General features: G+C 46.5%; 4 protein-coding genes across 7 annotated transcripts; 2 read left to right on the top strand and 2 right to left on the bottom strand.

Annotated features, from left to right (window-relative positions):
• Positions 1-1,895: 1,895 nt before the first annotated feature.
• LOC135388002 (uncharacterized) lies at positions 1,896-6,832 on the top strand. Of its 3 annotated transcripts, XM_064617267.1 has the most exons (5): positions 1,896-2,171; positions 2,601-2,694; positions 3,368-3,551; positions 3,616-3,652; positions 4,901-6,832. In XM_064617267.1, exons 3-5 carry the CDS (start codon positions 3,371-3,373, stop codon positions 5,685-5,687), a joined length of 1,005 nt encoding a protein of 334 aa, XP_064473337.1. In that variant the 5' UTR covers positions 1,896-2,171; positions 2,601-2,694; positions 3,368-3,370; the 3' UTR covers positions 5,688-6,832. The 3 variants fall into 3 exon arrangements, with proteins under 3 accessions (XP_064473337.1, XP_064473336.1, XP_064473338.1); XM_064617266.1 differs by lacking the exon at positions 1,896-2,171 and having other exon boundaries at positions 2,203-2,694; XM_064617268.1 differs by lacking the exons at positions 1,896-2,171; positions 2,601-2,694 and adding an exon at positions 2,787-2,886.
• Positions 6,014-7,450, bottom strand: LOC135388003 (DNA repair protein XRCC2-like). The gene is made up of 2 exons (XM_064617269.1): positions 7,216-7,450; positions 6,014-6,697 (listed from the first exon to the last, which is right to left on the bottom strand). The coding sequence occupies exons 1-2, from the start codon at positions 7,279-7,281 to the stop codon at positions 6,110-6,112; spliced, it is 654 nt and encodes a 217-aa protein (XP_064473339.1). The 5' UTR covers positions 7,282-7,450; the 3' UTR covers positions 6,014-6,109.
• On the top strand, positions 7,425-15,519 carry LOC135388000 (sulfite oxidase-like). Its single transcript, XM_064617264.1, has 9 exons — positions 7,425-7,665; positions 7,725-7,885; positions 8,469-8,698; positions 9,372-9,562; positions 10,341-10,530; positions 10,831-11,025; positions 11,715-11,904; positions 12,568-12,839; positions 15,163-15,519. The coding sequence occupies exons 1-9, from the start codon at positions 7,598-7,600 to the stop codon at positions 15,325-15,327; spliced, it is 1,662 nt and encodes a 553-aa protein (XP_064473334.1). The 5' UTR covers positions 7,425-7,597; the 3' UTR covers positions 15,328-15,519.
• Positions 15,393-23,672, bottom strand: LOC135388001 (transmembrane protein 135-like). Of its 2 annotated transcripts, XM_064617265.1 has the most exons (12): positions 23,144-23,665; positions 22,503-22,630; positions 22,315-22,441; positions 22,124-22,236; positions 22,001-22,042; positions 20,910-21,021; positions 20,690-20,848; positions 20,483-20,623; positions 19,188-19,286; positions 17,889-17,956; positions 16,721-16,864; positions 15,393-16,348 (listed from the first exon to the last, which is right to left on the bottom strand). In XM_064617265.1, the coding sequence occupies exons 1-11, from the start codon at positions 23,294-23,296 to the stop codon at positions 16,729-16,731; spliced, it is 1,278 nt and encodes a 425-aa protein (XP_064473335.1). In that variant the 5' UTR covers positions 23,297-23,665; the 3' UTR covers positions 15,393-16,348; positions 16,721-16,728. The 2 variants fall into 2 exon arrangements, 1 of the variants encoding a protein (XP_064473335.1); XR_010421275.1 differs by lacking the exons at positions 15,393-16,348; positions 16,721-16,864; positions 17,889-17,956 and having other exon boundaries at positions 19,201-19,286; positions 19,358-20,623; positions 23,144-23,672.
• Positions 23,673-23,964: the final 292 nt, after the last annotated feature.

Below are 23,964 nucleotides of genomic sequence, written 5' to 3'. Positions count from 1 at the left end.
TATGTGTAGGGGCACGGAACCCCGCGGGACCATAATTTCCGTCCACGCAAACAGGGACCATTTTTACCCGAGAAAAAAAAAAAAAAAACACGTTAGTTTATGCATGGCCTTTATGTTTCCGTAAAATAAAAAAAATTAAAATAGCCATAGTTGCTTCGCGGCGCTAAAACCAAACAACAAAAAAAAAACAAAAAAAAAACACCAACACTTTCTGCTTACTAAGGTCCAGCTGAAACGTATCTGCATGTCTTGCACGAGCCACATAGTGACCTGTTGAGTGAAGCGGCGATAAAACGGCCGTTTCGATGAAATGGGCGGACACCGACGATTACATGCATCGATAGTGGACACCAAAGGGAGTAAAAATGAAAAATACGGAGAAACTCGAACCCCGTTGACATCACAGCAGGAATATTCTTCTTCTTCTTCTGCAGCAGGAATCTCCGCTTGTGATGCGGCTACGGGGGAGATCAGATGCTTTCGAGAACCAATTGGAATGGCTGAGGTTCCTGTTCTTCTGACGTCAAATCTTCACGCAGAAGTTTGCACGAGGGTATCTCTATCTTTCTCACCGACTGCGACACGTCGATAAATAATTTATTTCTCCGAACTTACAATGAATAACCGATGAAGGTTGCTGAAAGGATATCTCTCGCCGAATGGGAAGAAAATAAAAGATGAAGAAAATAAAGTAAAATAAAATAAGAGTTGTTCTGTTCCTACTGTTTATGTCCCCAGGCAACTTGAGGCTTGTGTCGCGTTTGTCCCTGTGCATGTTCCAGCCTCAGCACAATTACGTTATATCGCGTTTTGCCGTTGTCTCGTAATATATTTCTTGATTTCCTTAATTTCTTATGCAAATTGAAGCTTTATATGTGTTTGTCCCTTCCATGTTGTTCCAACCTCAGAACCCCTCCCCCCCTATCAGTTCTTTCATATATTTCTTTTTCTTTTTTGTTGCTACACATTTACATTTTATGAAAAGTAGCGGCAGCGGAGAAAAAGTACGTCGCTGTCCGAATTCGCAGCGGAAATATTTTTTATTAACACGTAGCGGGATTTCGACCCCCCCCCCCCTCCCCCACTGCCAATGCCCATGTACGTGCAGCACTGACCGCAAGCAAACGACTCAGGAAAAGGTGCTGACGCAGCACAGCACCTACACCTCCCTCAGTTGAATTTCATTGATTCTTGCGCGCCTGGAGGCTTGCGTGTTCGGAGGCGAATGTAGCCTCCCTCGCCTTAGCCTTACTTTGTGTACCTACTACCCTCCCTGTTCCGCACGAAAATTTGGAACCTCGAACTGGTCGAAGTTCCTGTGGCGCATCGTGAAGTATAAAGGCGCGGTAGTGTTCGCGGAGCAACCGAGAAAGGAATTTTCCCAGCAGAGCAGAGAGGGACTGACTGCACACCTCTCCCTCTCTCTCGCCCATCTCGCCGTTCCCTTGTCCCTTTGGAGCACAACGGCATAACTGACAAGAGCCAGCCATGATGCCAGACCAGACAAGACCAGAGCCAGCAGATGCCAGATCCTAGAAAAAGCCAGCACCCCTACAGAGCTTCAAAATATAACCTTAGGTCCCCCAGATGAAAATCCTGCGCAAATCCCTGGCACCGATCCTTTATCTTTTCTTCAAAATCATCCTTCCATTGTCGAACTTGTTTTTACGCGCTCGTTAGAATAGTGTGCAGACGCTGGCTTCATCTGGCAAATGAGGTCAACGTAAGCTAATTCGTGTCACCGACCTACTTCAGTACTTGCAACGAGGTAGTGAAGGTCAAGCCACACATATGCAGATTCACAACAGGTACAACCAAGGGAAAACACGGACGCGAAGCTGGTGAATATCAAGACAGCTTGAGCATTTACCGAAACACATGTAGACGGGTTGTTTTGAGGGTGTCGTGGAGGTGGTAGAGGGGTGTGTTAAACTCAACTATATGGTCCTGCGGGGAGGTTCTTGCACCAGACATCGAATTTCGAGATAAATCCGCTTGAATTCGACCTAGCACACAAGACCGGAAGGAATGTAACGCCTTTCTTCTTTTTTTAGCGCATAGAAAATGGCGGCAACGTCTTCCCTGTGTTGAAGCGTGAAGGACGTAATGTATCTCCTCCCGTTTTTCCCACCTCCTGCCTGGAAACTTATACCTCTTCTTTGTGTCAGAACGTGAGTACGCAAAGAATCATGCGTATAAAGTAGGAAGGGGAATAACTGTAAGCGATAAATGCTATCCCTTCACACCATGCCTAAGTAATTTAGCACAACGTCGATCGCAGCGCCAATTTTGATAGCTTGCGGTTAGGTGAGGAACTACGGTGAAGGGAAGAAGAGTCCACTCTGCTGTATAGCAACTAGTTCATTAGTTTTGAATCTGTACACGTTCAGCTCGTTGTGTTACTTATCCGAATTTTCAAAGGACATGTCCTGCAAGTCCCGGCCACATACAGCATCTCTTTAACCGATTCGAAGCCTCGATTTTCTCGATGAACCACTCGAGACGGTGTGTGGTGTGCCGCCAAAATTTCACCATCTCCGTCACTTCCTGTGGTGTTCGTTGTGGATGGTGATCGTATTTCCAATGGTGAACTTGAATAGGGCTGATACAGGATGAAAGTGTGATGTCCCGAGACAATGATCTGAGAGAAGCCAGCGACAACGAATATTCCCGTGGCCAGCCCGCAATTGAGAGGTAAGTGAACTGGCGTAGTGAGTCATTCACCGCCTTTGTAGACCCCAAGGAAGAAAGCCCGCGTGCTAACTACCGCGATCACCTTCAGAAACGTCACTCACTACGAGCAGAGTATCCGTACCGGAATGCTGTCACCATGCAAAACAGCACTGGTACTACGTCACACGTGAATGCCGACGCATATTCTGACAGGTGCGAGTGGTAGCGAATGCGAGGTGAAAAATAAAATAGCAGGTGACTGCTGTTCATTGAGCTATATCGTTGCGCGATGTTGACGCAAATAAAATCGGCTGGACTAACAACGGCGCTTTGATCTGCGCAGTTTCAAAAGTCATTTTTGCGTGAAGCTTCTCGAAATACACATATTGGAGGTGTTTCCGAGATTCTTCAGCATTTGACAGTTATCCAATAAATTAAGCACCTGAAGCGGTTTTAACTGTCTGTACGCGGGAATCAAGTAGAAATGTGCCAACTTCGGATGTACAGTAGCTTGCCCGCGAAAATGACGCAACTTTCACGTTAAAACACAGATGCAATATGACATCTACGATCAGCGGTTTATAATTGACCGAGAAGGCATTTGATCATCACATTAACACACTATGTCACACCACAAAGAACGCGTGTGAGTCTCCTCGCGACTAATGGAGAAAGCCCATTCCATCTTCCGCAGGGGATGTTCCGCATTGTTGAAGATGCTGACGGACAGACAAAGATCTTCCTAAACGCCACCAACGAGTTTCTGTGCGTCGTGAAGGAGAAGGTGTCCCGGAAGAGGCCCCGGACCGAAGAAACAGACGACAATGAGTGCCGACGGAAAAGTGTCGAACGCAGATTGTCTGACAACTCCTTCAAAAGTATGGCAAGCAGTTAGACAGTTGACGTCGCAACTCCACTCATACCTGTCCTCTCTTCCCCTAGAGCTGAAGAATGAATGCCTTGTTTCTACAGTGGCACAGTGAGTTCTTGTTGAGTGTGTGCACAACAGCACCTGCAATTGCACTGTTTCCAGGTTGAGGGCCACGCTTTGCATAATCGCTTGCTCTAGGGATTGACAGACTATGTGTGTGTGTGTGTGGGGTCATGGTTTTAGTGACAAGGATGTTGCATATGCTTGCATGGGTGACACTTTGATTAGGCAGCACAGCATTAAAAATGCACCTCATGTAACTTTTAATCTGATGGTTTCTCAGAGAAGAGAAATGGCCTGCTTGGGGAGAGTTGTCGTGAATATTTTTACTCGTTGGCGTTCAATAATGTACGTGACACGCTCGTGTTGATGTAATAAGCTCGAAATAAGGGCCCGAAACAAACGTAACATTACAGCATAATGGTGGTGACTGCATGGTCAAGAGATTTGAATTTCCAGAGATCATATCTAGTGATCATGTCATATCACTACGATGTAGAGCACTGCACAAGCTCGGGCTTACCCGAAAGCCTCAGCCGAGACCGTGGGCCAGGTATAGCCTTCTTTTTGCGGGCTTGGGCCTTGCTCAGGTCTGGCCATTAATGGGCAGGGCCCGTACATTGCCGGTCCTAGGTCGGGATTGAGCCGGTCTTACCCCTCTGTTAGTTAACCGCGGTCAAATTTTCCAGCCTGATACACTGGGTCGGGCAGGGCTTGGGCCGAGAAAACTAGAATCCTTCAGGCTTGGGCCGGGCTAGGTATGTAGCCGTTGGAACCAGGCCCAGACCGGTAAATCGAAGGAAGGCCGAGCTCGGGTTAGGCCTAAAAATGCGCATAATGTAAAAAACCCCGAGACTAGGGAACACGAAGGGACAGACACAAACACGAAGTCTCAAAGTCTCGTGTTTGTGTCTGTCCCTTCGTGTTCCCTAGTCTCGGGGTTTTTTACATTATGCATCATCTTCACCAGCTCGCTTGCTTCCTAGCCATTTTTTCACTAAAAATGCGACCTGTGCAGTGCTCTCCTATGGAGCACTGAGGTCCTTTACCTATGACATCCCACGACCGTATGCCAGAATAAAAGTACGGGAGCTCTTACTTCAAGATAAATCTCTATAATTGAGGTACACCTTCAATTACATCGAGGTTCTGAGTTTTCAATGCACTTTAAAGCAACTTTTTTTTTTTTGTTCAAGTGCTTCGCTCAGCTACTTTCATGGCTAACGGAATTTTTTCTCAGCACTATCAACTTCACACACGCACATTTTTTATCATTTGCCACCTTTCCCTTTGCAGGACTTCAAAGAAAGAGAGCACAGAAGTACGTCTCCCATGTGCCACCGATTTGCCCGAGGAGCAATGGCGACCCGAAGAGCCGCCGACGCAAGCCGAGTTCCTCGGGCTCTTCGACTTAATCTCATCGAACGAATCTAAGAACGGCCGCTGGACTCCACCGCTGGACGTCGCCCACGCCACCGCCTGCATCCCGCTGTCGTCCCTACGAGTGAGAAGATACCTGCGCTCCCTCCCGGACGCCGACGCCACCTCCGCCGTGGAGGCCTACGAGAGGTACTGCAACCTGCGCTTCCTGCTGCGGACGCCGACGTTCAACGGCTTCCCAGTCGCGTACCGCGAGCCCAAATGCTGCAAAACGTGGCACGTGTACTGCTTTGGCAGGGAGCAGCGCCTGGAGCGGCGCCGGTACCTGGCCACGGGGCTCAACCGCCGTGCCCGGAAGCTCCGGGCACGGTGCAAACCCGCCGCCGTTGAGCTGCGTAGACTGAGCGCTGCCGAGATCGCCATGTGGGAGCACGGCCGGCTCTCCCCGCTGTCGCTCGAGAAGGTTCCGTGCCTCCAGCCGCGGTGCGTCATCTCGGACGTGAGGGACCTGGTCTGCGACGGTGCCGTGCTGCAGGTGTCCCTGTCGGACGAAGCCTGTGCCAAACTGAACGTACCGGCGTCGCCGCGGCGCTGCAGAAGTTTGACCGCCTCGCCTAGGAAAACGCCCATGGGAAAAGAGAACGTGTGCAAGAGCAGCTGGCAGAACCTTTGCAACACCGGCCCTGTGGTGAATGGACATTAAACGAATATTAGTTTTTTTTAGCGTGTGGAAGACACGTAGCCTTTGACTGCTTGCCTCGGAATATTGATGGACGCTGCCAGGTTCTTGGCTTTCGTTTAGCATTGCGGACCGCGGAGGTACCTACTTCGAACTATGTTTGACTGAGACCCGTAGAACTACTTAAGCTGGAGTTTTTATTTACGTATACATTTACACCTTTTTTTCACTTTTAAGCGAGGATTGGTTAGTTGGAAAAGACATTTTACCGTTGGGTTACTTTGTGGGGGAGCACCAAGCACTCCCAGAAGGATTCTGCTTCTGATGGCAAAACAGAACAAGGCAAAAAGTCCACGATCATGAACATGTAATTTATGTACAGAAGTTGTGTTTGTAATGGAGATGCTTCATGTACTGTAAATACTTTTTATGTGCGAGACTCACATTTACGCGAACTTGACTCCTTCCTTTGTCACGGTGAACACGTGTCGCACGGACAAAGCCACGACGCTTCTAGTACCGTCGCTGTCCACATCTATCTGGACACCGGACTGGCGTCCCAATCCGGACCTCCGGCTGACAACGCACGTCAGACCGAAACGTGACGTTAGGTCCTTGAGGCGAGATGTCACGTCGTTATACCGCGACGTAACGTCTCGCAGCTGTAAGCGGTCGTGCCAGTAAAAGGCAGAAATGCTATCGACGACCAGTAGAGTTGTGCGGTTTACCAGAAGGTGATCTTCCATTGTTGCCAGTGTGCTGAGAAAAGCTTCCAAAGATGGACATTTGTAGAGAGTGAAATATTTGAGCGCGCTGCGGACGTCCGAGCCGTTGCGGTCCAGGATCTGGGCCAGCCGGAACAGGTCGAAGTGATAGTCGAGATCAAAGTACACGACGTGCTGCCGGCGGTTCAGGTGTGGCAGGACAAGCGTGTAGAGAATCTGGCTCTTTCCAGACCCGGGACCACCAGTGAGTTCCGTGAGTGCACCCGAAGGGAACAGTTGCTCTACCCGGTGGACAGTCTGGTGAGGTATCTGCAATTAATCAGTTTCTGTTTGTGTGCATGTTTGTACTTTACGTTGGATGCAGCGAGTGTGAGACAAAGGACCCTTGTAAGTTATGGCAACTGAACTTGTTGAAAAATAAAAATGACACAAAGGAACTTTTAAGCATGCGATGGTGTGTACTTGTGGGATAAAATTGACCAGTATGTATATCGTATTCATACATGTATTGTCACTGCAGCGTGCTGCAGGCTTGTGGCGAAGGACAAGGCGGGCTGTAAGGCAAAAGTGTAGCCAGGAAAATATTTTTTGGAGGGGTTCCATGGTGAGGAGAATTTCACTCCTGCAGTTTTCCCTTTCCCACTGCAAAAGGTGAGAGTTTGAGGGGTTTGCACCCCACTTCCGGCTATGCTCCTGCAAGCTTATAATGTGTAAGTGTTGATGTAGGCTGTGATATACTACAAACACGTCTTTTGTTGCTTTGTTTATGATGGAAATTCTCCTCCACAATGACACTACACGTGGACGAAAAAGTGAAATGAGCATACCTCGGTTGAAGAGCCATGCTTCAGAGCCGCAAATATATTGCAAGCAAACTCGGCTTCTTTTTGCATACCTCTCTTTGCACGTAGCTGGTGCTCAATCAAAGCAGAAGCAACATTATTGGCCACACAAAGAAGGCGTTGAGGACTAAAAAAGCCCGCCAATTACGCCGTGCATCTGTCAACCATGAAGCTGACGAATCGTCCGATTGTCTCATATCTCAAATCCATCTGGCAACATGCCCAAACCGAACCTAGTGGTGTGTGGTGCTGACTGCTGAGCGTTACTTACAACGTGCTTTCAACGGTGCCTTCTAATCGATGACATTCACTGTGCAATTTCCAATGACAGTCCACTGTTCTTGACGGTACCACATCGGAGAACAAGATGAACTCCGTGAGAAAATTTCTACCACTTTACAAAAACGTGCAGAGCAAGTGGACGTCCTCGCTGTGGTGCGTACGTACACACTTCTGTCGGTGCTCTGGTAGCTAACGAAAGAATTTGCTCGCAGGGTATGTTATCGACGCCAAAGCCTACCCAGTCTGAGCACATGGAGTTCGGAAAACGAAGGCGAACACAGCCGGTGGAGAAACGTCGCAATACTCGCGTCTGTAGGTTTGGCCGGTGCCGCGTACTGGGAGTTCAAAAAGTTCCGTCTGCATGCCAAGGAAGGTAGGACACATACCGGCTGCGTAGCCAGGGGTTCAATCCCTCCCCCCTTGAAGTCGTATATTTTGTTGTGCATTTCGGAGAGGGAAGAAGAGAGTAAAATCCTCCTGTGTAAACCCCTCCCAAAATATTTTTTCTTTGTGTTATACTGGCACATGCCATCCATTTTCATCTCGTCTGAGAATGCTTCATTTATTTCATTTTAACCGACAGTACTCGTTGGACAATACTTCACAGCACGACGCCGTGAGGGGACTTCGATATTTAGCAATAGTTTCATACCTGAATATCTCAGCATAATTAACAGAAAAGGTAAAGCAAAAAATATAAAAGGAAGAACATCGGTGATGTATTGATATCCATAAAAGGATATCATAAAAACAGGAACAACTTTTGGATTTGTATTGTATCGTAGACATACAACAAGATTCATGCATCAACAGTGCAGACTATGCTGATGAGATGCTACAGTGACTTTACCAGCTCAGCATAGCGCAACACTATTCAGGGCGTATCGTGATATCGCTGCGACTAACGTCGACACCTCTACAGCAAATATTTAAGAAAATGCAAACTTGCCCAGCAGTGCCCAAGACAAGCGCCGACAAAGACGCTGAAGGCCTTCCAACTTACTCTGCACAAGACGTCGTCACTCACGACAACAAGGAGAAGCGCATCTGGGTTACTTACGGACATGGCGTGTATGACATCACCGACTTTGTGGACGAGCACCCGGGTGGCGATAAAATCCTGCTCGGAGCCGGAGGTGCAGTAGAGCCTTTCTGGAACCTCTACGGCGTACATAACTCTCCGGAGGTGAGAATGACTGTGCAGTTCTAAGTAACCTTGTGTGGATACTATCCTTAAAAGCGGTTGAGTCACTTTCGTAGATGTGGCTCATTACATAATGGATGCATTGTATTGCATGCCAGAGTACGGAGGAAAAAAGAATTACTCTTCTACGTGTCGTACATAGCGAGATACAAGCATTCGAATGCACTTCCGAGCAAGGTGCAGACGTCACAGACCTCAGAGTTGCGTCCGTTCCTATTGGGAGGTGTAAGCATGTGACTTCTTGTGCAGCCAAAGAGCTCTGGCTACTTTTTTCCCTAATATACTTCACTGGCTTCACACTGGACTTTCAATGTGCGCTGCCTCACTGGCTCGGGATTGGCTACGGTGGGGTCTGTGATGTCAGAGCCGCATGAGTTTCGGTATCCGTGGCACCTGTTTTCTCCGTTTCTGTTACCACCTTCGCTGTGAAACTTTCAACGCAGGTTCACATCGATGCAAGGCACCGTTTCTTTTAAACTTTTATTTGGGATAGCCTAGAATGACCTGTCGCAACCTCTTTAAGGTGAACTGCATATATTTAGATATATCATCCGTTGTTCAGTGGCTTTAGATAGTTCACAAGTTCTGCGGCTCTATGCTAACCACTTCCACTGACGCAAAGCTATGGATGGACGATGTTTCCGAACTATCTTAGATCCTGGCACTTCTCGAAACATTTCGCATTGGCAACCTCAAGTTGGCGGACGTTGGGGAAGCGATGAAAGGCACAGCAGATCCGTACGCGACAGATCCAAAGAGACATCCGGCACTCAAGCCAGCTTCCATGAGGCCGTTCAATGCAGAACCTCCAATCAGCATACTCACAGACAGCTACATCACACCCGTGTGAGTGGTCCATCCTGGACAGTGGTCCTGGAGATTGGCAATAAAAAAATTAATTAATTGGATTTTTATTTAAAAAAGCTACAAGAGCAGCACAGATGTTGTTTTTGCAATTGAGTTATACAGCCAGGCGGACATCCTCTAGAAAAAAGTGTGCAACTACGAGATGACCAATTACCTAAAATTCGTTAATTAACTTCTTAATTAGGGGTTTTCCGGCAAAAGTGAGATGGCAGAATGAGAGACTGTTCTTATTGAAAGCCATTCCACATCTAACACATCTTGACACACGCACGTGCATTAAAATATCCATCCCCAAATTTTGATACGCAAATGAGCCGTAACCGTGGTGACAGGGAACTCAAGGAGGCATGGTGCTCATTTCGCATAATTTGGCGCGCATGATTTGGAGTGATGGAGATGATCGGAGTCGATCTGATGCCGAGATAAACCGCTTTCCGGCCCATGTAAGCCTCCACCGTCGTAGACGATGCGCTCTTTCGGTTTTGGCTCATTTGCATACCGAAATTCAGCGATGGATATTTTGCGGCACGCGCTAATTAAAGGGTTAATTAATGGATTTTAGGTAATTAGTCATCCTGGTAGTGATATACTCTCTGCCAGAGGATGTCCACCTGACCGCATAACTCAACTGCAAAGACGAAATCTATGCTGGTATCGTAGCTTTCTCATAAAAATTCTGTAAAGGATAAAAATAAACTCCCGGCATTGTATTGACCGCTCGACATAGTGTTTGATAAGCCGCTGCACGCTCTTCTAGGGAGTTCTTCTATGTCAGGAACCACCTCCCAGTTCCAGAAATTAACCCTGCCGAATACGAACTGGAGATTGCAGGACTGGATGGCAAAGAGCACACCCTTACCCTCGATGATCTCAAGACCAAGTTCCCCAAGGTGACCGTGACGTCCGTCGTGCAGTGTGCCGGAAACCGTCGATCTGAACTGAACAAGGTACGGTGTTCTGATTTGATTTGATTTTTTATTCTATTAGGTCTTTTCTTCAAGGTAAAAAGTCACAAAAACTGAGTGGTCCCTTAGCAGAGGCTAGTGATGGGTCCACTAAAGACGTTCATCAATGACATTTGCAACAGTGACAGCAAAAAAGAAAGAATGAAATGTCTAGAAAAATCACTGTAAAGTACAGCACACAACCACAAAATACAGTCACTGTAAAATAAGCACAAAATACAGTCACTGTAAAATTCTCCTGGCAGCTGGAAAATGTTTGTGAGAAATACTCCCCGCAATCAGGTGAAGAAGGTGAAAGGGCTGGATTGGGGCGCCTGCGCTATCGGAAATGCCACCTGGTCGGGAGCACGTCTAGTCGACGTGTTGAAACACTTCAACTTCAACCTGGACGATCCTCGCATTCAGCATGTCGTCCTCGACGGCCTGGACCTCGATCCAACGGGGGTCTCCTACGGAGCTTCCATACTTGCCGACAAGGTATAAGAGCTTTTGAGAACAGATTATAAATTCGGTATGCAAACACAGCGCCTATTATGATCAAGAAAAGAGGGTAGCTAAAAAACATACCCCCTGTGTTATGGATTTTATGTTTTCTAAAAATTGGGTGACAAAAACCTGGTTTTATTTCAGAAGCTGTAAAATAGGGCGATATTGTGTAGAAAAAAACAGGCATCTTGCATTTCACCTGTGCTGTACTGAATGTGCAGTGCATTGACGTTGTCCAGTGGCCATATTGGTGGCTGAATTCTTATATTTACGAGTTAATTTGCCAGGTTTTATCTAAAGTGATAATCAGTAGGTTATCCAGAACCACAAGTTGTTGGGGGGGGGGGTCACAAAAAAATTGAGGTGCTGTTATATTGTAACAGTAGTACACAGGAAAAAAATTTGAGAGTGTTGCCAAACATTTGTATGGGGGGGGTCTGGGTAAGCCACTGGTCACAATCAGAGCGTCGGACCGAAACATTTTTCGGTTTGTTTCGGGTTCTGGTTCTGGTCGATGCTCTGGTCACAATAATACCAGTTGGGGGGTAAAAGCAGGTGGGGTTTTACCGGGCTTAAACCCAAACCCGAGGCTCTATTAGTACATGACGTATTCCTGTGCGACTCCGTTCCGGTCATTATCCCGCAAAGTGTGGTCAAGTTTTTCTGCATGTTTTCTCGAGGCTCTCGATCCGAAAGGGGACGTCATCTTGGCGTACGAGATGAACGGAGAAGAACTGCCCCGCGATCACGGCTATCCTGTCCGAGCCATCGTGCCGGGAATCGTCGGAGCACGGAACGTCAAGTGGCTGGGTCGCATCACTCTCAGTGAAGTCGAGAGTAACAGCCACTGGCAGAAGGGAGACTACAAAGGCAAGCATTCAGTCTCACCAGCTTCCGACTCAGGGGCTTTATTGCTGAACTCCGAATTACCCGATGACGTTAATATCGCCCCGAGTTTGAGGTAAAACGCAGGATGAAAAGAAATTCAAATTACCTGCCAACCTAAAATTGCTGGTTTCCACACTCCTCCTCACGTTGGAACACTGCCACTAGCTGTGGTGAGGAGATGGAAGCCAACCTTTGAGGAGGAATGTTGCCTGACAGGTGGCAGATTGCACAACCCATGACGTGTTATTTAATGAATTTTAGGAAATAGTCATCTTGCAGTTACATACTCTCTTTGAGAGGATGTCCCCCTGGCCGTATAACTCAACCGCAAAACGACATCCATGCGGCTGTCGTGGCTTTTTTATAAAGAATCTGACGGATAAATATTAACACCCTGTACATGCTAGTGTTTCTTGTGTTGGATAAACTTTTGTTGGAAGTAGTGCTCGTCCTTTGTCCCTCCCTCTCTCCGTTTACTTCTGGTCTAGAACTTCTATGCTGTAGTATGGTATGCCAACAAGCCCAAAGATCTATTGCTCCTTGTCTCAGGTTTTGATCTTCTTTGACATCATGTGCCAGCTCCCCTGTGCCCTTGTGGCATTGCTATCAAAGGTCCGTTTTATTTTTTCTTGCTGATGATTGTAGGCTTCTGCCCATCTGTGGATTGGGATACGGTGGACTTTGACAGTGCCCCGGCGATCGAGGAGCTGCCCGTGACATCTGCAGTGTGCTATCCCTCAGACGGATCGACGGTCCGGGGACAGACGATCCAAGTCAAGGGCTACGCATGGAGCGGAGGAGGGCGCAAGATAGTGCGCGTCGACATTTCAGCAGACGGGGGTCGAACGTGGAAGGCGGCAAAGTTGAAGAGCGAAGATACGTCGCTGACGCGAGCGTGGGCCTGGACTCTGTGGGAAGTGAGTAGACACTTGAACAAAATACAGCTTATGGCTGCTGTATAACTCTAGTAATACCGTATTTTCTCATGTCAAAGATGACCTCAAATGTAAGGCGACCCCTTGGAGATAGGGAGGCAGCATAACAGTTTGAAACAATGCCCAATACCATTTATTCGTGACCTCTTTCTTCGCAGCTGTTTTCTTTGTAACCATCTGGCAGAAGTTCATCGTTAGAGAAGCCACACTTTTTAAAAGTGTGCATGACAGCCTTCACAGATTCCTAGACAGCTCGCTCGAGTTCATGGCAACGCTTTGGTCTAGTAAAAGCCTTCCTGTTGCTGGTGCAATTTATTTTATTTCCTTTTAATTTCTAATTGTAATTTTTTCTAATTGAAACTATTTTAATTTATTTTGCACTGACGGCCATAACGAGCACTACCTGTCGCTTCGCGCTATTGACCTGACCCTCCTTGCTCTTGCCCTCTCTTTGATGCCGGAGGGAGGTATCACCTCCGTATAGCTCCTTTGCTTTTCCCCATTATTCTCTCTCCCAGCTTTCCTTGGAGCCCCTCTCCTTATGATTTCTATGCCTACAAGCTCCGTACGCCGTTCTCACATTTTGCACTAGAAGGTATACAATACATTCTTCCTTCCTGATGAAATAGAAGGCAACCGAGCACACCTGAGGATAGAAGACACTTCGCAGATGGAGTGAGAGGAAAAAAACACAAATTGGATTGGATTGGGTTCACTGGTGGCTGTACGTGTCATGGTGGCACGACCTACTACTATAGTGGAGACCTGGACATGTGCAAGGCTCCCAGCATCGCAGTACTAGTTCTTGCAGTCCCCGCCTGGCTATGGGATTTGGCTCTAGTTAGCACTATTTGTGATTTCATGATTCACCAAAACAACAGCAATGTATGGTGGGCCTTAGACACGTTGATGATGGCGAAGAGGGTATCACATCACACAGCAGGCTGTGTAGCAGACAAACGATGGTGGCAACGATGATGATAATCTACATGTCATTTCCTCTCTTCAACGGTGCTAAGTGGCGTTCCTGGCGGCCACAAGCGTAACTAAGCCATGGCTTGGCTCTCCCATAGGCGAATGTCATCTGTCCAGGTCTCTAGTATACACCGTTTTCCAGCCAGCCTCACACCCAGTGCTTTCACACTCTGCACACTTCAGCAAAGAGGAAAGCGATGCCAGGGAGGAAGCATACGACACGTGTGCTTTCCTTCTCTCTGGCATGGGCAGTAAACAGCTTTCAGCATGTTCCCCCGGCTAGACGGCTCTGCGCTTTCAATATGGTGGCGTCCACGGGAAAACTGTGTATAGTATTAGGTCGTGCATGGCTGTTCCCGTACTTCGACGTAGCGGAGGGCATCACCTCCTTACAAATTCTTTGCTTGCCCCATTTCTCTCCATCTCTCCCTCTCCCAGCCTTTCTTTAACCCCTCCCCTTAAAGGAGCAGTCTAGAGGCCCACAACTTTGTTTCTGTTTTTGGTCAGTATGGAATGTTAGGAGGCCGAAAACAGTTTTCCCACAATTAGTGCAACCGTAGCGAAATTGGGACGCCTGCAATAGGTCCCCGAACCACCCGTGCGCGAAACACCCTCCTTTGCCTTCACGATAGGCACGTGATGGGCGCCACCACGCGCGCGTCACTATGTGACGCAAGTGGAAAGGATGCTCCTCATTGGACCTGGGATCACATGATCGAGGTGAGCAACATCGTGCAGGCCGGAGCGTCTGCTACCGCTTCGGAGACGCCATGCGTTCTCTTGCTTAGTGATGTCCGAAACGGAGGGTTTGAAGGCTGTCCACGACACAACCACGATTTTTTGGGACCGCAGGCACCACAGGAAGAACGAGTGGTGCAGCCCGAAATTAACTGCGCTTGTACAGCAAAAACCCCGTGCTTCCCGACAGTGTGCAGCCTGTCCGACCGTTTTCATCGCGCAGTTGGTTCAGTGGCTAACAGGTGGCACCACAGTACCGCCGCCATCGCTTGCTTTCTGCTACTCTGAATTCTGAGATTGTACAGAAGCCACAAATATATTACTCTTGTGATCGTAATCTTATTTTCTCAGGCTGCATATATGTTTTTTTTTTGTTTTTTTTTTAGAACACGTCATATAAACCATATAAAGAATAGAAGTCAACAAGAAACAGCTCGCGATGTTCGTAGCAGACGGTTTTTCCTACGAACGAATGAGGGGCTCTACTGCTTTACAAGATGAAAGCAGTTTTTGGCCATGTTAGATACCGCTTTAATGCTCCTTTAAGATACCTAGGATTGTCGCAGAATACAACACATGTTTGTACTTTCAGATCGATGTTCCCATCCCAGAAGGAGCGGAGAAGCTGGAGATTGTGAGCAAAGCTGTCGACTCCTCCTACAACACGCAGCCGGACACGACTGAAAACATCTGGAACCTCCGAGGCGTTCTCAACAATGCTTGGCACAGAGTGACGTACAAGGTGGCACAACACTGATTTCTTTTTCTTTTTTTTGTAAAGCTGTTTCCTTTCTCCAAAGATTTATTTACTCGACACGTGGAATGTGGACATATATTTTTATATCTTGTTGAGGTTGTTTTATAAAATTGTTGACACTCACGTTTTGTATGCACAAATTTACCGGGCAGCATGGTGACACTATTAAAAGATGCATCGTGAGTACTTGGATGAGCTGATTTTGAGCATTTTATGGTACACACAATACCGACTGGGAATGATATTGTAGAAGTACTGGTGCAACTGAAAAAGTCTCGCATATCACAAAGCACTTGCAGCAAGTAGGGGCATATTATGCACTATAAAAAATATCGCCACAAGATATTTTCTTAAATGCTTCGGTGCAATCCTAATGCACAACTCTAATGTACCACGGCGCTGGAAGACAATTACTAAGTATCGTGTCCATACACACGCTCTGTTTCGAGTAAACAATGGCGTCTGAATGTGCACGGACACTGGGGTAACTGTTCCTTCAAGACCAAAGGAACTGTAAACTTTCTACCCCTTTTCACAAAAATGCAACCGTAATAAAAAGGCCTATACGTATTGCACATCACAATAATATAGATTGTGCACCAATCTCGATGTGGTCACTCTCTCTCGAGAGAGAGGGAGATTTCATCTATTCACAGTTTGAGTTGTACGTTCTCTTTGTAAGTGCTGCTAGAACAACCTGTATTTCGGAACAGTATCAATTCGAAACCTACGTATACGCGTGGGTCGTATTTTATATAGAGGTTTTGCTTTCCGATACTTTGACTTTGTACACAAAGCTGTTTCAGTGGCACTCACAAACTTATCAAGTCACAGAGAGCTCAAACCATCGTAGAGGAAGAAGAAGAAAAAAAAAAGCAGCGCTAGAACCCTGTTGCTTTGCATCATCTTATCTGCACCTAGCTACCTTCTGCTGGGAATGTGAAGCTTCAGCGTCTGCAGATGAACTGAGATTCGTGAACAGCAGCTGGCAAAACAAGACACTTGTTCTCCACACCTGTGCCTGCCAAAAACATGTATGATGTTATTACTCTGTGAAACATCTCAATTGCATAACGTGTTGGGCTAACTAGGACCAGGGGCAGATTGAGGACTGTTCTGGGGTGGGGCACCCGGTCTAGAACGCATGCTACATGCACTGGTCACGATCAATTGGAGCGCAGAATAGGGTTCTTTGTTTTCAGGTTAAACCCGATTTTTCACGCTATTTGCACACAATGAACACATTTTCTGAAATTCGAATAAAACCCGATTTCTACCGGGAATCCCAGAGTTCCTCAAGCTTGGGGTGCCGAAATAAAGTTAAAATCCGGACGGGTTGGTAATCCATTTTAGTCCACCGTAGATCTGCCCCTGGTAGGGACACAGCATTCACCTCAAGTATTAACTCCAAATAAGAACACGCTCCACGAAGGTCTTCGAGACGTGATGGTGGTCTAGCTGCGGGAAGTAGTCCGGATAGATTGAGGAACAGTGGTAGCCAAGGATTTCCAGCGGGTGACGATTCACTTGACGGAGTCTGCCGGGTAGATTAGGTACAATGTGGCACAGAATTATACCTTGTACTTTTATGCTCGTACTTTTATCTGCACGCTTGATACGTGTGCACTTTATGCGTTTTGAAGGACCACCATGTGATCGTACAGATGCCACACCAAGTATTAAAGGGTTGAGAAACAATTTCTAACTGCGAGTCCTTTATGCACTGGTATTGTAGTTCATAGAGGGTTCATAGAGGAAAAACGTGATTGACAACCGACATTTATCTGTAGATAAATATTGTCTATCATGTTTTTCTCTGGTTCCATGTGTTTCATGCAGCTTCTGTCACGTACTATAAGTCATTTTATTAAATTTAATTCCTCGAATGAGGCTTGTGCACATGATATTCACTTTCCAACGCTCGGTAGGCAGAGCGCAATACAAATACTGAATTTTCCTACAGAGGGTGATGAAAACAGGTTTGTACCTGTTTTCAGGTTAAAATCTCGGCAGATTGGTTATTCATTATTGGAAGCGATAAAACCCCCAGTGCTGGGCCTTAAAGAAGGACAGAGGGCAAGACGAGGAGCGACACACAACAACTGCACTGAACAGTGCAATTTCAGTTCAGAACTTCAGTGCAGTTGTCGTTTGTGTTGTTCCTCGTCTTGTCCTCTGTTCCTCTTTTGGGCCCAGCACTGGGGGTTTTATCGCTTTTAATAATGAAAACTGGTATGCCTCACACCCTCGCATAATAATAGGTATATTATACCTACGAGGACCGAAGGAGAGAGCAAACGTCCCTCTCTCGCAATGCCGGCTTTTGCTCGGCTTTTGTTCGGGAGACAAATCTCCGCATCACAAAAGGGGGACAATCATTTCACAACCCCTTTCAGAAGGTATAATCTAAAATCAGGATCCATTATTGTTTTGCGACGTTCTCCCACCTGAGTGTGATTTCATCCCAATATCCGCAGCATAACATAAATTGAAGAACACGACATAGTTGATAACGTAAGTAATCAGAGACACAAAACAATGTTAGAAACACACTAACTCACTTGTCTCCTGTGACATCATTGATGAACTTTGCGTACGATGACCGCATGTTGTGAGGTTCGACAACGGCCTAATGGGAACAAGCACAATAAATTTTGTGTCTCGTGACAAGCTGCATTTACGTGAATGTGACAGAAGCATTTGTATCCAGGTCGTACTTCAGATGAAGTCAATACCTTTTACATGTAAGCATTGAATCTAGTGCAAAGGTTGTGCTGCATGATATCATATTTGAAAGCTAGAGGTGTACTTCCACTGTCTTCACCCTGGAAGTGAAAACAGTCTGGTCCGACCCACTAGTTTTCGAAATCAAAGGGAAAATAACATTCGGAATATATCTTGTTGTGGTTGGACATCAAGCTCTTCCGATGTGCACTTAGAGCCTCGCATAAATCAGTAAAACCCGAAATACCTGAAAATGAACTTTACAAAGTGCAAGCTCAATGGCACTGGAGAACCCTAAGCACTGCACATTCAGTGCAGGCTCTCGGCACCTCGTGTTCATCTTAACTGCAAGATGTGCTTTTTATTACTTCTGACCCGAAAATCTGCTTTTCAAGATATTGCCCGGTTTTTATCCAAGTTTACAACTCCTGAAGTAAAGCACGATTTTTGTCTCCATTTTCCAAAAAGATAAAACCCAAAAGCACGAGGGTGTACTCCGCTTCTGCCATGTCCACTTGCAACTGAGAGCCAGCATCTCTTCTTTTTTTGTGTGTGTGTTTTTTTCAATTTCTCTGCCTGCTAAGGTCAAGGAGCTAACTAATATTTAGTTCACTAGCAGTTCAGAGAAATGCCCATATCTCTCTGCAAGAAAAGACAGCACGTGACTGCAAATTCGCCACCATTTTCTCTGCCTTATGGGCAGCAGACAACTGTGGTTGACCTGCAGCAAACGCCTTCCCATAATCCTTTCCTTTATCCTAGGTGCACCTTCTGTTCACATGCTCTGTCTGAATGCACATACACCGCCTCAATTCATTTCTGTCTAGCAGACTGGATACAATGCACTTTACTAGCAAATTTGGCCCGGATTTGATCCGACAAGTGGATTTGATAAACTCAATGTAGGCAACATATATCTGAGTTTGTGGGACGGACGGACGGACAGACACCTTGTCCTGTGTTGTACATTTGTTTGTTCATCCCCTTGTCCTCGCCCCAAACCCGGGATGATGGTGCCCACATCAAGTTTACACCAGCTCGCTCGCATAATCCTTCTGTGATCAGATCAGCTTCTGTATCATTCACGTAAACACAGCCATTCCACAAAGTGTAATCCACGCGCAGTTCAAACTTACGCAAAACATCATGACGCCGCAGCTGAACCCAAAGAGCATCTCCGAGCCGAGGGGCACCGTCGGAGCGTAACCTAAGCTAGCGGCGTGACAGTAGAGCACCTGGTGCAGGAGGAAGCAAACGAGGATTAGAGCATGTGTGGCACGCAGGCATGGACGACCGCACCACTCACTTGGAGCAGAATACCCAGAGGAGTCATGGAGGGAGCAGATGAAAGAAAGTAGGAATGAAATTTGGTTAGAGGAGTAACCGTAACCATGACAGCAGAAAAGGGGTACAACACCAAAAGAAACACCCACTGAAGTTGTATGGCATCATGCAGATGTGACAGTAAAGGTATTTTTATGTTATTTAATATATTATTATTATATAATATTGTTATATAATATTAATACGCTGCTTTCATCTTGTCACTTTAAATGGATAGTTTGCACTCCATGCATCGAATCGTAGACTTTGGTTTCAGTGCTGCAGTGCGTTCCCTAACTTACCTCACATCACGGTGTGCCATAACTAAAGCCCCTAGCTTTCCGCGGGATTCTGTGGCCAAGTGAAACAAGCAACAAGAAACTGCAGCCTTCTCCCAGGATTGCACAGACTCATTGCATGCGCTTTACTGACCTTTCATAACTTTTCAGTGTACAAACAAAATTAGACTCGACTCTGTCAATCTCTCTCTGGGCGTTGCTGTAATTGAATTTCCTTTCATCGTGGCACACTCAGCCGTGTAACTGCCGGCATTATCAGCGGCGTCAAGCATTGCAGTCGCGACTGATCGACTTTAACCCACGAAAATGTCACTGATCGATTGAAATCCTTACATAATTCCGCTATATATAGAATTGCAACGGAACGCAGATGTACCCCAGACTTTCTTGAGATTTTGATAAGTGCTATGTTCTGTAGCGAGATTAACGGGTAGATCTACGACACCTCTTTGATTTCTAAATATCTTGGCTAGCGATTGCATCGGCACATCGTCACTGGATCTCCTTCCAGCGGTGATCAGTTATCCGCACCAGTCTCCTACAATGAGGTAGCCTTCGTAATATGATAAAGCCCCCAGGATAATCCTGCGGTGTGTTGCTACCGTAAGGTGCCCTTGAGTACTGGCCCTGTGACTGTCTGTTAGTTCAGGGTGGGTAACCTTTTTTTTTTTTTTTTCGTCCATGTTCTATCACCGCTTTACATCACCTTGCGAGATAGATACAACTACCCCGCAATCAGACCTTGATTATGTTTTGCCCTCATGCTCGACAAGTTTGTGAAAGAAATTGTATAAGGTATGGGTGTACACCTCTATTAGCTTCCAGGTGAGGTAGAGAGCAAGACTGCTGTTTGGACAGGCAGCCATGCACAGGCCACCAAGGAGTCCTCCGACGAGAGAATGCCAGTCCCGCTCACGGCCGCTTATTCGCCTCAGTGCACATTTGCACGCCTGCGAAGACCCGTCCGAGGTTCAGTGTTTGTGAACCACGGAGAAAAGCATCGCGTACGTTCTCACCCGAAAGATGGCGACGGTTCCACCGAGGAAAAGCCCTTGTCCGAGGTGCGAGGAATTGGTGAGGGCCTTACGCAGGGACTCCCAGAAGGGTCCACGCCTCGATACGAGGTACAGCAACGATCGGATGCCGTAACCAGCTAAGAAGGGGATGGCAAAGCCCTGATGGAAAGACGGGTTGCTTCAGAAAGGAAGCTACTATGTATAGAAAGATGGATATTACCTTTGCAATGTTGTGCAAGCAAGATGTGGAGTGAGGACAACTGCAGTGACCCGTGTCTGTTATGCTTTGTGTGGTATTACTGCGGGAGAATTCTTCCTTGCCCATGAGGTGTCTGCACAGGGTAGAAAATGCAGCGTGTGTTATTCCCGCATTTACAACGTGTTTCACCCAATGTGTAAAAAAAAAACTATTAGAAAATGTACTTGTCCGAAAGTTATGGGTTCCATAGTATCTGTCTTCGGCAACTTATGACCACTTTGATTAATCTTCTGTCGTGGGCAGTCGAATAAAAAAAAAAATTGACTCTGAAATCTGCCAAGTGAATATTGTTTTTTTGATGAAAGTCTGTTTTGTCTGTTCCAGCCTCCGAACGTCAATTGTCTCATTGTTTTTTTTGTTTTTGCTGGTAACAGAAAGAGCATACCATTACCCCATTCCATTACAAATCTTTACCACAATGGTAACAAAAAGAAAACAACAACAAAAAAACATCATTTCGAGGTGAGCAAATTGTCGACCGCCGTCAGCTCTCTGTCAAGTTGATGCGAGGATGGGCAGAACAAAGCTGCGACCAGCCTCTTCCTGTTTCCTTCTTACTGTTGTTTCAGATAACTGCTGTGTACCCTTGCTGCAATTATAAACGGAAGCACCGAAAAGTAAACGGAGGGGACAGGTCCACGTCCCTCTCTCGCTGCTTCTTGCATCAACTTGCCGGAGATGACAGCAGACGACAATTTGCGAATTTCGAAACAACGGTTTTTCGAATTCTTTTTTTTTTCCCAGCTACTATTACCATTGTAATGACAAAAGTATTTCATAATAGAATGGCACAAATCTGATGTGTGCGTTTGGCTTCTGGCAGAAGAACATCACGTTCTCTTTGCACATTTCGAAGCCAAATAAAAAAAATTCAATTGCTTGCATCAGAAGATAGATCAAAGTGGTCGTAAGTCGCAGCAAAAGTTAGCCGAACATTGGTACCGTGGACCTCATGACTTCCGGACTAGTAAATTTTCAAATATTTTTAACATGTTATGCAAAACACTCTGTATGTTCCTTCCTCACTACTCCGTGACAGATTTTGAACGTACCTCAAGACGTAACTGATGGGGTCTCTGAGATCCCTTTTCATACTGCTCCGGAAAGGGGAAAACGGGGCTGTTGTACCACACCAAAAACCACGATTTCGACGAGAAAGGTGCAAGATGCATTACCTCATGAAGAAAAGAAAGAATGCGAGGCTGACTGCAAACATATACACCTCCCCATTTGGAATGCGCCGCACCTTGTTGCGGCTCTCGAGCATATTAAAGATGATTTCCGAGCACTGAATGAAAAAAATAAGATGAGAGGTTAGAATGTCTGTCAAAGTGTGCGTACAAAAGAGGAAAATGTCGTTGAATACCTGGTTAAGCATGTAGACCGAAAGCACCCTCCGTCTGCTCCGCCGTTCAACAAGTATAGAGAAGAAGCCGGAAAGCAGGCCGGCGACAAATGTGGAATTCTGCAGGTATAGCCGACCAAAAGTCCACCTAGAAAAGCATACGTTATTTCTGGTGCATGTTACGTACACCTAGTGGATTGTGGGGTTACCTGAGCGCACATATGAAGAACATGAAGTAGAAGACATTGTAGCTGAGGAAAGATGCTGATCGAACTGTGCTGCTAAATGTGTCCAAAAATGCTTTAGGGGAGATTTTCCTGCCGACAAGTTGTGCAACCTACGACAATGAGGAGGCTATTAATATCGTCTGCTATCGTGTTTGCCTCCCGTAATTTTCAAGGACGGTTATCCGACTATCTGCCATCTCGCAAGTTTGTTGTTCATGTTTTACAGTTCTATGTATAGCTTGCTTATTAAAAGCATCTCTTTCATTTTGCGCACTAATATGTATATATTGATATGCACGTATGCACGAAATACAATAACACAGCGAACGTCATCATCGGGATCCACAAAGCACCCACACGCAACACGCTGCTTTGACAGCACCTGAAGCGTGCATAAGGAAAACTTCCCGATGTACCTGTCACGCTCTTCTCGGGGGTGACACAGGTTGCATACATTTATGAGAAGGACGAAAACATAAAGAACACGAACTGCTAGCAACTAAGCACTTCCATATGCGCACAGTTTCAACAACATAAGCTAAGCATGCTGTCATCGAAAGTTAGCAAGCAGACGAAATTTACATCAGCTCGCAAAACGAGAACTGGTTGCAGAAATCACTTACCAGGTAAAGGACACCGTATATTTTGAACGAATTCTTGAAGGTACTGCCATACAGGGTTACCCAGCTAGCTGTGCACGATGGATTCCACGGGTGAGCAATTTCATAGCATGTAAATGGAAAGCTAGCTTCGACTAGCTTGCTGAGGACGACCATGTTAGGCTGCTAACGTTCGTATCTATCCCTCGTCCGCGCACTCGGTGGGATCTCCACAGAGAAAAGTAGTGCGAATTGCACAGGATCCTTTCATGCACTAGCAGACAGTCAATTTCCAAGAAAATATTGTTGCAAGAGTGTAATTACTCCTCATCACGACTAGCGCACACGCGGAGATAAAATGCGAGCGCGACGCTGATAAGGATCTATTCAACTTCTGTGTCGATCAGAACCAGGGATAGCGGGTTTCTTACCAAGGTTACGTGCGGTTGCGTCACAGTTCTGTTCGCGAAGGACTCCACCGTGCGGTGCGAAGGACGAGAAATTGGGGCAAAATCTAGCAATCCACACCTTTTTGATTATCGGCACGCAGTTTATGATCGTGCGAGCAAAACGACTGCAGACACGCGTCATCGCGGTATTTCTGGTGCAAGCAGGAAGCTTCGTGTTGTCTCTGTCCCTTCGTGTTCCCTAGTCTCGGGGTTTCCGCATTATGCAGGAATCTTAGGTTCCTCACTCCTACAGTAAAATGAACTTCTCGTCAGCGGTCATTCTGTACATATGCATTTTCGTAACAAGTCCCGCTATCGAGCGAAGTTAACGTGTTGGAAGCGTGAAACCTTTCATTGCCTTTTTGGTTCAGCAAGACCGGAACGTCCGAATGGCCG

Source organism: Ornithodoros turicata, chromosome 3, assembly GCF_037126465.1.
Source record: "Ornithodoros turicata isolate Travis chromosome 3, ASM3712646v1, whole genome shotgun sequence".
Taxonomy (NCBI): domain Eukaryota; kingdom Metazoa; phylum Arthropoda; class Arachnida; order Ixodida; family Argasidae; genus Ornithodoros; species Ornithodoros turicata.
Note: the sequence above shows the minus strand (reverse complement) of the source record. Positions and strands in the feature narration are given on the sequence as shown.

Bases quoted from the DNA above. Each gene is read 5' to 3' on its own strand.
- LOC135388002 (XM_064617267.1), top strand. From the start codon at position 3,371: ATGTTCCGCATTGTTGAAGATGCTGACGGACAGACAAAGATCTTCCTA. The intron at 3,552-3,615 runs GTATGGCAAGCA...CTCTTCCCCTAG, and splicing joins GTCTGACAACTCCTTCAAAA to AGCTGAAGAATGAATGCCTT. The intron at 3,653-4,900 runs GTGAGTTCTTGT...TTCCCTTTGCAG, and splicing joins CTTGTTTCTACAGTGGCACA to GACTTCAAAGAAAGAGAGCA.
- LOC135388003 (XM_064617269.1), bottom strand. From the start codon at position 7,281: ATGCAAAAAGAAGCCGAGTTTGCTTGCAATATATTTGCGGCTCTGAAG. The intron at 6,698-7,215 runs GTATGCTCATTT...GATTAATTGCAG, and splicing joins AGCATGGCTCTTCAACCGAG to ATACCTCACCAGACTGTCCA.
- LOC135388000 (XM_064617264.1), top strand. From the start codon at position 7,598: ATGAACTCCGTGAGAAAATTTCTACCACTTTACAAAAACGTGCAGAGC. The intron at 9,563-10,340 runs GTGAGTGGTCCA...ACGCTCTTCTAG, and splicing joins GACAGCTACATCACACCCGT to GGAGTTCTTCTATGTCAGGA. The intron at 11,905-12,567 runs GCAAGCATTCAG...TGATGATTGTAG, and splicing joins GCAGAAGGGAGACTACAAAG to GCTTCTGCCCATCTGTGGAT.
- LOC135388001 (XM_064617265.1), bottom strand. From the start codon at position 23,296: ATGGTCGTCCTCAGCAAGCTAGTCGAAGCTAGCTTTCCATTTACATGC. The intron at 21,022-22,000 runs GTACGTTCAAAA...TACCCTGTGCAG, and splicing joins CCCATCAGTTACGTCTTGAG to ACACCTCATGGGCAAGGAAG. The intron at 20,849-20,909 runs GTAATATCCATC...TCTTTCCATCAG, and splicing joins GCTTGCACAACATTGCAAAG to GGCTTTGCCATCCCCTTCTT.